This window comes from Phyllobates terribilis, unplaced genomic scaffold (assembly GCF_046119375.1).
Source record: "Phyllobates terribilis strain yellow unplaced genomic scaffold, ASM4611937v1 Scaffold_13__5_contigs__length_258822181, whole genome shotgun sequence".
Lineage (NCBI taxonomy): Eukaryota > Metazoa > Chordata > Amphibia > Anura > Dendrobatidae > Phyllobates > Phyllobates terribilis.
Window position 1 is genome coordinate 7128922 of NW_027362773.1, and position 12644 is coordinate 7141565.

Here is a 12644-nt window from a genome sequence, read left to right on the forward strand (position 1 = left end):
TTACCAAATCCTCAAGCTTTTAGTCTCCCCAGGATGACACAGTGGTAGAAAAGTCCTTGCGGATCCATAATTTGTTCAGCTTTATGAACGTGAGTCTGTCTACATTCTCAGTGGACAGTCACTTGCGCTTATCTGTCAGCACACCACCACCAGCGCTGAACACACGTTCAGAGAGAACGCTGGCTGCAGGGATTGACAAGATCTTCAAGGCGTGAGTGGCAAGCTCTGGACATTTTTCCAGATTGGGATCCCAAAATGAGCAAGGGTCCAGTGACACAGTCATGGCTTCGATGTTCATTTGGAGATACTCCTGTACCATCCTCTCTAGTCGTTGACTATGTGTCAGACTTCTTGTCTCCTGTGGCCTTGCAAAGGATGGTCTAAAAAAGTGGTGAAACGATTCCACAAAATTGCTGTTACCAGCAGATACTGTGTTACTGTTACGGTTTGAGTGATGAAGACTCGACAGTCCCACAGTTGGCAAGTTAGTACTGTGAGATTCACTGCGTGCACCACTGGTGTTTTGTGGAAAAGCACATTTAAGATTCTGCAACAGCCTCTGCTGATACTCCTGCATGCGTGAATCCCTTTCTATGGCAGGAATTATTTCTGCAAATTTACTTTTGTACCGGGGATCTAAGAGTGTGGCAACCCAGTAGTCGGGATTACTTCGAATTCTGACAATCTGAGGGTCATGTTGCAGGTAGTGCAACAAGAAGGCACTCATGTGTCTTGCGCATCCAGGAGGACCAAGTCCTTGTTGTGTTGGTAGCAAGGTAAGAATCATGCTTCCTTCCTCTGCCCTCTCCCCCTACCTCGCACAACAGAAATGTGATCAAGGTCTCCCTCATCTGATGAGTCTTCCATGCCCATTGCCAGTTCGTCCTTCACTTCTTCCTCGGCTTCTGCACCTTCCTCAACAGTTTGGCTGCTACCATGCTGCCCTGGTTAATCCCTCCCCCACCCTCCCATGACTGTCGCCTTGGTGCTGCCGACCGTCAGGACCTTGGAGATGTTATCCCTTCCACATACGACTCCTCCTCTACTTCCTCCACCTCCTCTTGTCCCACCACCTGACTCTGAATTCTGTTTAACGTGTGCTCCAGCATGTAAATCACCAGAATAGTTATGCTGATAACGGCATCTTCGTCAGCACTAAACATCTTCGTCGCCATTTCAAAACTGTGCAGAAGGGTGTGTGGCACCCCTGAGGGTTCAGTCGCCACAGAGGTACTGCATCTCACCCAGAGGTGTGGTATCTCACCCTCAGGTAATGAAGGAGTATGGCTTGGGACCCTAACACCTTCATCCAACACATACCCGCAGTGGGGGTAGGGCGAGATTGCTCCTAAGGGAGAGCACAGTCCCAGGTCCCTAGCTGGCAGGAGGGTCCTATGTAGTGGGTGTGGGTGGAAAAAGCAGCTTAGGGGAGCACATGACAGGGAGAGTATAAATAGGAAGCCATCTTAGAAAGAGCAAGCCAGTCAGAGGAGGAGAAGAGACAGGAGCAGAGGCTCTGCATGAGATCTGCTCTGGAGGCAGACCTAGCCTGGGAGGCCAAGGACTGAAGGAGAGAAGAGAGGAGTGGGAGCAGGAAGGCTCCAGGAACCAAAGGGACCCTAGGGGTACGGGCTGTGCAGAAGGCCACCCGTACGCCCGCTGCTACCAGGAGGTAGAGGGGTCAGGCCAGAAAATGGGAACCGGTCCCTCAACTAGCGGAGAAACAGCAAGGCTCAACTAGAAACCGGAGGCTGCAGCATTTCATGTACTGCAGGCCAAAGTCCACACCAGTCTCACTAAGAAAGTAGCCACATAGGACCCAGGGGACGGAACACACGTCGCCCGCCAAGGCCCGAGGATACCGGATATAAGTGTCACTGGGTGTGAGGTGTAGGGAGAAGGCCAGAGAAAGGACACACAGAAGGGGGTCCTGATAAGTACTCCGGAGCTATCTGGGGGTGGACTGAGCCCCTCACTGAGTATGTACAGAACGACTGGGGAGATTGCTCTGGTACCTGTAATCTGGACTGCAACAACTGTGAGTAAAGATCTTGGGACTGCATCACATGGACTCTGTGTTCATTACTGACTCCCTGCAGTACAACCACCATCATCCACCCACACTGCCCTGAAGCTACACTCTTCCTGTGGGGAGTAATATTACCATTGCTGCAAAACCACCAGCTTCAGAGGACTGTTCCGCAGCGGCGGCCCCTTTGGCTGCACTCCACAGGTGGCGTAGTCGAACATTATAAAACCCATATATACAAATTACCATTGGATTGACCGCCCTGGGTCATGGACCGGGTCACCGCCATAGTGACTACAACCCCCAGCTTCTACCGGCCCGGCTCTGAGTACCCCACGGCCCATGGGGCGTGTCAACTTCATAGGTCCCTGATCTGAGACCACTCCTGCAGCGTGATTTGCCCCACCTCTGGATCTCGTTGGCCCAGGCTATACGTCATAACGTATTGCACCAGGGCTTGTCGGTGCTGCCACAGTCGCTGAAACATATGCAGAGTTTAATTCCACCGTGTTGGCACATCGATTTCAGCTGGTGAACTGGCAGGCCCAACAACTTCTGTAGAGATGTAAGTTGTTGAGCTGCGGGATGCAAACGGAGGAAGTGAGCACAAAGCGACCGTGCCCTCTGCAGAAGGCCATCTAGTCCGGGATAGTGGGCTAAAAATTGCTGGACCACCAGGTTCAACACATGAGCCATACAAGGCATGTGTGTGACATTGCCCCGGCGATGGGCCGCACCCAGGTTTGCAGCATTGTCGCTCACGGGCTTCCCTGGTTGCAGGTCCAGTGGATTGCAGCCCCTTGTCCTGCTGACACCATAGTTACCCAGTGCCCAGTCAGCGACATGTAACACCCTTGTCCTTCCCTACTCATACAAGTGTCTGTGGTGAAATGCACCCTGTCACACACAGAGTTTCTCAAAGAAGCGATGATGTTGTGTGCGACATGCTGGTGGAGAGCAGGCACACCTTTCTTTGAGAAGTAGTGCCGACTGGGCATCAGGTACTGGGGCACTGCGACGGACATAAGGTCTCGAAAATCCTCTGTGTCCACCAGGCGGAAAGGCAGCATTTCTGTAGCCAACAGCTTGCAGATGGTGAAATTCAACCTCTTAGCTTTCTCATGGCTAGGAGGAAATGGTCTTTTACTTGTCCACATCTGAGGGACCGAGGGCTGGCTGTTGTGCTTAGACGGGGTTGAGTAGGGTGTCCCCGGCAAACTGACGGTCTGTAAGGAAGATGCAGGCGGAAAAGTTAGGTTGCCTTGATCCAAAGGTGGTGCTCTCGCTGTCGGAGAGTGCTCAACACCAGCTGGTGTTTCCACCAGCAAATGAAATGATGACCTACCAATCACACTGGCTGTTGCGGGTAAAGAGGTGGCAGGTCTGCATCCAAAAATATGTGTGACTGCAGTTCCCCCAGTCACAGAGGATGAAGAGGCCGCGGATGCACAAGATGGGGCAGACGGTGGTTGGCCCGGCCTGCTAGGCCACATTGTAGCACAGTGAGCTTCCCACTGCATCTTATGCTTCATATCCATGTGACAGTTCATGCATGAAGTACTCAAACTATGTATTTTTTGGCCTCTACTTAGCTTTTGGTGACAAATATTACAGATAACACGAGTTGGGTCATCCTTATCAATCTGAAAAAATGCCCAGGCTATGCAAGGCTTAGAGCCCATGCGACCTGAAGAGCCACCATGACTTGTGGTTAGAGGCAGAGTTGTGGTTGAGGATGCAGTTGTTGACGTGCTTCCGGTACTCCGTCTCTGTCCAGGAAGGAGCAACCTAACCTCGTCGTCAATAGCATCTGTGACGCCCAGCTGTGCTTGGTATCACAGATCCTAGAAGAGTGCATTGATGGAATCCTCTACAAGAGGCCCCCGTAAACATTCACACATCTCCACCTTCCACCTCAGACCAGCAGAGGGAGCCTGTTAGGGATATAAATAGGGAAGGTGGAGCTAGGCAGTTCAGTTCCTCTGAAGAGTTCCTGCAGTAGAGAAGCCTAAGAGAGGTCAGTCTGCAGTGGAGCTCAGTCTAGTCTAGAGAACTCAGTTAATAGTTCAGCAGTGGTGCACAAGGCTCCTGCTAGCTAGATTCAGGGAGCCCAGTTAGAGCTTAAGGCGTGCCGGCGCCATAAGATCGGTGAAGTGCGGCAAGCTGCCGTTAGTGTGTATAGCCCAGTGAGGGCCCGAGTAGGCCGAAGGCGAGTGGAGAGTTAGTACATAAGGGGCAGTGGAGCTTAACCAGCTCACCCTGAAGCATTTACTGGACACTGGATCCGAGCTTACCGGGATCTCTATGACCCAGTAAGGCATAACCGGAATCCCTGGAGAACTACAAGTCCCAGGATCGCTAAGGTGCTGATACATAACAGATCCAGGAGACGCTTAGGCCCCGCATACTGGGAGCGTGAACTCCAAGACAAGGCCCTACCACAAGGTCAGCCAGCGCAGGACAGAGACAAAGTTAGGCCTAGCTCCAGGCAGGTCAGAAACTTACTACGCAGAAGCAAGAAACAGAAGGCCCTACACCCGCTCATTGGGGAGGATCCTGATATGCACCCTTCACCCTACAGTGCTCCGGGATGTGCCTGAATTTGCACTAGTAAAAGGTACTGAAGTGACTACCGTGTCCGTTCCCGTACTTGCTCTGACCCAGCTGGGTCTCGCCTGTCCTGCATTCCCCCTGCATACGCTTTTCTGAGGCCTAGCTCCACCTGTGGGGAGCTATACCATCGAGATGCCTTATCACCGGCCTCAGTGGACTGCTGCAGTGCTGGTGCTTCTCACCACATACCACAGGTGGCGTCACAAACTCTTATAAAATTAACAATTATCCACCCTTTTAAAGAGTGACCCCAGGGTACGGGCCCGGGAGCCAACCACTGCGACATCCCAAAGGCCAGACAAAGGCCTGGGTACCGAGTCATCCCCATCCCCTGGGCTAGTCACATCCTCCTCCACCTCCTCTGCTGACCTCATCGACTGGCTGACTGTGGGTTGACAGTAAGTGGGATCTCCAACCTCGTCATCATCACCCTGTGTGTTATCACACCCGTCGTCCTCAGAGCCAACCTCTTCCTGCCCTGACCAAAAAGTCAAGTTGTCGCTCCAATCAGGTATTTGAGTCTCATCATCATCTTCATCATTGTCTCCACCAACAGGAGCTATAGTTTGGGAACGAGGGTCTACATTATGCTCAGAACCTTCTTCATCTGGTCCTGGATCCGACTCATAAGATTCTGGGCAACAGTGCATATCATTTCCTTGTCTGGATTCACAGAAGCTCTGGAGCAGACCTCTGTTTCCCAGGCTATAGTATGAGTAAACAGCTGTGCAGACTCAACCATCTGTGTTACCCCATACTCAGACCGGCAGCTGGAGACTTGGGAGCTGTGAGGAAGCAAGTTCGATTGGGGTGACACCTCTGAGGACTGGAGTAATTGTAATGTTGAAGTTGAGGTGGAGGAGAGCCCACTTGAAGGAGCACTTGATATCCGCTGAAGCACCTGCTGTTTTTGTGCCTCATCTGGAATTTGTAGCGATGGGCGAGTCCGTAGGAAAGGGATCGTATCACATTGTCCACGAAAAGAAGTAGACATCTTAGTTTGGCTGGAAGATGGTCTTTCTTCTGCAGATGTTACCCCCCCACTGCGGGGGAGCTCGACCCACCAGCGGACAGGCACCAGTATTGGGAGAGGGGGGCTGGCCATCAGGGTCCACCGCGACTCTGGCACAAACCTGGCGACACGGAGGTCGCAAGGGCAGGAACGGACTGGCCGTGTCGTCTTCGCACTCCAGTGTAGTCTCTCTGCCCGCTCGCGCCCGTAACCTCAAAGGGATGTGCAAGCGGCTTTTCTTCCCAGGGCTTTTTCCCGCCCAGCAGGAACATAGGGGACCTCAGGTCGGCCTTCCACTGTACTCCCTTACCTCCCTCGCCCTCTTTCCTTCTTCCGTTCTCCATCTAACCCCTCAGCTCTGAGGTGTCCGCTCTCCCTCCAGCTCTCTCCTTCTCACAGGTGGACTACAGCGTGTATTCACACTGTGGCGAATCTTTTGGGCCCAGGCATAAGAACTTGTCGAGGTAATGGATAATATGTGCCTCCTTAGAAAAATCCATTACAACCCAATCGAGGAAGCAACTAAATGCCTCAAATAGTGAGCAGGATCTGGACCACCCCATGGGCAAACAGCGATCTATATAGTATGCTCTTTCCCAGAAGCAGCCCAATAGGTGGACACTATTCGGAGGCACAGGTAGTAAGTAACCAGAACGCCACATCAATGTCTGTTTTGGCTATTAGGGTGACCCTTCCCTACTTCTTGATCCGCCTGATTGCCTTGTCAAAGGATGTACAGTATATACTACTGTACTTGGTTCCGCGTCGATGTTGTCGTTTACTGACCTGCCCCTTGGATATGACAAATGGTGGATTAGTCCGAATGTATTGGGTTCCGTTTTTGGCACAACTCACAACGGGGATACCACTATGTCTTGTAAGGAAAGTGTTCTGAATGGAACCGCCATTCTACCTAAAGATATTTCTTTTTTTAATTTTCTTGTCACGACGTCTGGGTGGTAGGCTGACTTTAGATTTTTACTCCAGCCTTTCTTGATTTTAGAAGGGCATGACATCCCTATATCTGTGTCTCCCTCTCCTTTTACTCCTCCACCTATTTTCTTTTCACATGACTTTATGTACTTGTCACTTTTCCATGTGTTAGTTGTGTCTTCTGAGCAGTTTTTCAGCTTTTGGACACCTTTGAAGTGTTTTCTATGTGTTTTCTATGTGTTTCTATGTGTTTTTATTTGCCTGCCATTGGTTTTAACGGTGTTCGAAGGTGTTTGACGAACAGCTTGGCGAACATACGGGTGTTAGACGAAACGAACCGAACTCGAACACTACGGGGGTGGCTCAACACTAGCAGCAATTACAAACTAGTCCCTACTCCCTAAACCTGTATATTTAAGAGAAAATTCGCTTGCAATTCACAGTTACACAATATAGCGCTAACAGCAGCAGCAGTGTCGTCTAACACTCAGCTGCAGCAGTGAGAAAATGGTGGCGACGGGGAAAATGGCTGGGTCTTATAGGGCAAGGACATGTGACATACACAACCAATAAGAGATGACATCATTTCCTTGGTATGGAACGCTTGTGGCACGCACTCAGCATTAACACTGTCAGCTGTTTCTTCCTCTCTGCTCATTCCTGCATGTATTTAACAGCTACCTGCTGACTTTTCACACACAGACATGCTCTGCATGCAGTGACAACACCACATTTTCTGAGCCCCGAGCTTCAACCCAGGTAATTTATGATCTCTTTTTGCTTTTGCTGTTTTCTTTTACATGTGTTTGATTCTAGTATTAATTTATTATTATTGACTATGGTATCTTTGTGGGACTTTATGTGGATAGACTCTTTTGCCCTTATTTTCCTGACTTATGTGATCTCTGATACAATTTTTTTGTCTACTTTTGTTTTTCAGTTTCTGCAAGGTCATCCTATTTGCTTCTTATTGATTTAATATATCACTTATCAATTTGCTAATGAGTACATGTTATATAAATAATTTTTTTATTTTTTTGTTTATGATTATGTATTTCGGACCTTATATTTGGATGTTTCTTTAGATAACCTTGATAAAGGCAAATAGCCGAAACGTTGGATGGATTGCACTGTCTTCCATTTTTGGGTCGCTCTGAATAAAATTTTCCTTTTTGGCATTACACTAGTAATCTTTCTTTTGTGCCAAGGGTATCAAATATATATTATGTTACTTTTCCCTCTGAGCACAATCAATTGTCCGTGCGAATCCATTTTGTCTTTACTCAAATTTTTTGGATTTAACGCACGTTGACGTACTCGATTATGTCGTTGCACATGTTATCTTTCAATCAAACGGAAGCTGATGCGATCCTAGCGCAGGTGAATATCCCTGGACAATTTTTACATACATCTTCCGATGTGGTTAGATCAAGAGATTATGAAAAAATTCTTAAGAAAAAAACATCATTGGAATTGCATTATGTCACTTTGGCAGAATACCATAAGGTACAAAGAATTCCACGCGGTCTTTGGGTTCGCCTTAGACCTACGATCTTCCAGGATAATAAGGACTTTTATGTCCAATTTGAAGGGATAATTAATAAGTGCTCTATGGACATTATGTTATTGACTATACAATATCTTCAAAAAGAAATTGCAATTGTAGAATCACAGATAATCTCTACCCAACAACAGATGAATTTCCAGTACTCTTTCCACTGATGAATTTTCTTCAATTAAATTGAAGGCAGATAAGTCCATTGATGAATTCCGACAATATTTACAAGAACGGAAGAGGAATAAATTTCTATGAGATACGGAAGATTACCAAAAAAATATGGTATACAATTGGCAAAGATCATTCCAGACCTCAGATCGTAGATTTCAACGCCGGGGCTTCTCTTCAATATTATCGGGCTCTGATAGTGAGGGGCCACGTTATCCCTCTCATTTTTTAGGTACCAAACGCGGACGCGGATTACGTCATCGACAAGGAGGGGCAGCAGGAGGAATCAATACAACTCCAGGAAGAATGCAAACTCGTTCACAGGTACGATGGAACCCATAGTCTACAATATTTCATCTTATGTGCTATCTCTAGCTTAACTTTCTGTGTTACAAAAGGGTCTTTCATTTTGTCCAACACCGAACTTTAATGACTTTAATCTGGATCAAGAGCTACACAGATTTTATAAAACTTTGAGACTGAAAGCCCACTTTGGTGAATTGAAACGTAAACAAATGTCGGGTAGATCTACTTTAAGAGCACCATTGGATACACATGGTAATGCAATTGATAGTACAGACCCTGCATCTGTACCGTGTTTTTCTTCGTCTAAATTGGGGTTATTTCCTCCTAGTACATTCAATCCCCCCCACACGTATCATCCAGTGGAAACATATATTGACCTTGTCAAAAAAGATGTGTCGGCCCTCCTAGATGATATTAAAAAAGGTAAACATAAGATTCATGATAATTGTACATTGGAGGAAAAACAAGCCCTACAGGATTTGAGCAATAACAAAAATATTATAGTTAAACCAGCTGATAAGGGGGGATCGATTAGTCGTTATGGATAAATCTTTATATATGGCTGAAGTTTTTTCACAGTTAAATAATGTAACAACTTATACTCCGTTGGGTAGAGATCCGACAAATGAGATTTCTGAGGAAATTTTCAAGATGGTAGAGGGCTTTATGAATCAAGGTATTATTGATAAAAAGCTGGGCGATTTTCTTATCAATATCCATCCCATAACCCCAGTTTTTTATGTTCTCCCTAAAGTTCACAAGAATCTCAATAACACTCCTGGTCGCCCTATTGTAGCTTCGACCAACTCATTACTCTCGCCATTGGCAGTGACCCTTGAAAAAATCTTGACACCACTTATTCCTAACATACCCTCTTTTCTTAAAGATACATCTCACTTCTTGGAATATTTAAAGAATATGGACCACATACCATCCCACTGTCTACTAGTTACATTAGGTGTTAACAATCTGTACACTAGCATTAATCATCAGAAGGGGATATCAGCGGATTGTTCTTTTTTGAATGGAAATAATTTTTCTGAGCCTGAAATTAATTTTTGCCTAACATTACTTACCTTTGTATTAACCAAGAACTTTTTTCTGTTTGAAGATAGATTCTATATCCAGAACACCGGGACCGCGATGGGCTCGAATGCAGCCCCCCCTTATGCTAATATCTTTATAGCCCAATTTGAGTCTTCCTTCGTCTATAACAATGCGCTTTTCCAAAGACACCAACTACTCTGGAAAAGATATATAGACGATATATTCTTGATTTGGAACGGTGACTCAGAATCACTACGCAATTTTGTTGAGGATATCAATAATAGCACTTCTGAAATAAAATTCACCGTCCAGTATGACGAAAATCATATTAATTTTTTGGACACAGAGGTTATACTTAATAATGATGGGTCTATTTCAACTGAACTATATATTAAACCGACAGATCGTAACAGCTTACTTCTTTTTTCTAGTAGTCATCCCCGTCACATTAAGGAGGCATTACCATTTTCACAGTTATGCAGAGTGGGACGCATAGTGAGTGATGATGACACACGGAAATCCAGATTAGAAGAAATGAGGTCAAAATTTAAACATAGAGGATATCCGGATCATGTATTATCATATCCACGACAGACCTGGCAGACTAAACAATGTCTGGGTCCCAGGGTGGCTGTCGTTAACACGTACCATCCTTTTATAAATTTTTTCCATTGAATTATTCGGGATCATTGGCCATTACTAGGTAGATCTTATCCTGATATTCCAGAGTTTTTGTCACCTCCTTTATTCTGCCACAAGAGGGCAGTGAACCTTAGGAATCGATTAGTTAGAGCTGACATTGGCTCAAAGACACGGATTGATCCCCAGACTATTTTGGCAACCCCCAGAAAGGGAACTTTTCCATGTTTACACTGCCCGCAGTGTTCTAATATCATCAAGGGTGATCACTTTACCCATCCTAGATCAGGCGAAAAATTCTCTATTCATGGATTTTATACTTGCGATACTTCTTTCGCAGTATATTTAATTAAATGTCCATGCGGTCTCGGATATGTTGGTGAGACTACCCAACATATCCGAGACCGCATATCTCAACATAAATCTACCATAAGATGCAAGAAAACAGCTCTTCCTATCCCTGCTTATTTTGTATCGGCTGGACATAATGTCTCGCAACTACGTTTTCAGATCATCGAGACAATACCACATCTTAGGCGGGGCGGAAATAGGATATTGAAATTGAAAGAAAGAGAAGCCTTTTGGATGTTTCGCCTCAATACTTTGGAACCCTGTGGCCTTAATCGAGAATATGACATTTTATATTGAGATTTCTCTTTCCCTTTTATATATATGTTTCTTTGGGGTTATATATTTTTGGTGATATTGATAGGCATGACATATACCATATATAACATTTTTGCATTGTGATACACAATTTATAATGTGGTTTTTTAATGTACGGTATTCTGACTGAATTGACAGTTGTATTGTAAAATATTGAAAAATGTTTTTTTTCTTCTTTATTTTTTTCTTTTCTTTTTTTTCTTTTTTGCAGGCACTTTAGGGATCTATGAGGCATCTGTTGTCTGCCCACTTAAGGTTTCTTAGCATTTTTCTTGTTTATTAATATTATATATATTTTTTTTTATTTTTATTATTATTTTATTTATTTTTTTTTTCTGTTATATACATATTATACCCATGCTCCCTGCTCAATTATAATGTATATCGTGCTCTAATCATGAGGCATACTGTTTAGTACTTATTTCACATGGAGGTGACACCATGCTCTATATATGAAATGCTTGTGGAACACATTTAGTGTTTGCTTCATTAGCTGCTCCTCCTATTTTGTCTTAGCTGGAAGCAAATTGTGCGTGTGCAGTCAGGCACACTCTCCCAGCCTCATTTCTACATAGAGATGACATCATTTCCTTGGTATGGAACGCTTGTGGCACGCACTCAGCATTAACACTGTCAGCTGTTTCTTCGCCTCTGCTCATTCCTGCATGCATTTAACAGCTACCAGCTGACTTTTCACACACAGACATGCTCTGCATGCAGTGACAACACCACATTTTCTGAGCCCCGAGCTTCAACCCAGGTAATTTATGATCTCTTTTTGCTTTTGCTGTTTTCTTTTACATATGTTTGATTCTAGTATTAATTTATTATTATTGATTATGGTATCTTTGTGGGACTTTATGTGGATAGACTCTTTTGCCCTTATTTTCCTGACTTATGTGATCTCTGATACAATTTTTTTGTCTATTTTTGTTTTTCAGTTTCTGCAAGGTCATCCTATTTGCTTCTTATTGATTTAATATATCACTTATCAATTTGCTAATGAGTACATGTTATATAAATAATTGTTTTATTTTTTTGTTTATGATTATATATTTATGACCTTATATTTGGATGTTTCTTTAGATAACCTTGATAAAGGCAAATAGCCGAAACGTTGGATGGATTGCACTGTCTTCCATTTTTGGGTCGCTCTGAATAAAATTTTAATTTTTGGCATTGCACTAATCTTTCTTTTGTGCCGAGGGTATCAAATATATACACAGCCAATGACACATGCCCTTGCTTGTGTGAAAAAAAGCACTTAGCTGCGTGTGTGCGCTGCTGATAGGCTGACAGACTGCACCTCCACACTGTAAATGCGGGAAAAAAAAATGGAGATCTTCATTATTTCTGCCCCTGCCCCTCCCACTGTACACTCAAACTGTGTATTAACATTGATTAACAGCATTTCTGTGAAAAAATCCAGTTACAATTTTGGTGCACAAACAGTTATCGAACATAACCTCGAACAGCTGGATTTTTTTCAAATCGTTCGTGTTCTTCGAACGGCTCAAACAACGCCCAAAACAGCTCGAATTTGAGATTGGCGAACAGTTCGAGTCGAACACCGCTCATCTCTAATGGAGACCCAATCAGGATTCTCCAGATTTCCCTAAATTAGTGGTAGACACCAGAAAAGTCTGGCATCTACTCTGGCATCAATTTCACCA

At 44.9% G+C, this 12644-nt stretch overlaps 1 protein-coding gene across 4 annotated transcripts in view; it reads left to right on the forward strand.

The window, feature by feature from the left end:
* The first annotated feature begins 7177 nt into the window (after positions 1–7177).
* LOC141173661 (uncharacterized) overlaps positions 7178–12644 on the forward strand; it is a 72907-nt gene continuing 67440 nt past the window's right edge. Inside the window, exons 1-3 of one of the 4 annotated variants that reach the window (XR_012252649.1) lie at positions 7178–7346; positions 7528–8637; positions 11183–11731. Coding sequence is in view for 1 of the 4 variants with exons in the window: in XM_073657962.1 (XP_073514063.1) it covers positions 9160–10341 (1182 nt within the window). In the remaining 3 variants the exon portion in view is untranslated. Of the gene's footprint in view, positions 7347–7527; positions 12119–12644 lie in introns of those variants that run through there. The other 3 variants (XR_012252647.1, XR_012252648.1, XM_073657962.1) reach the window with 3 other exon arrangements.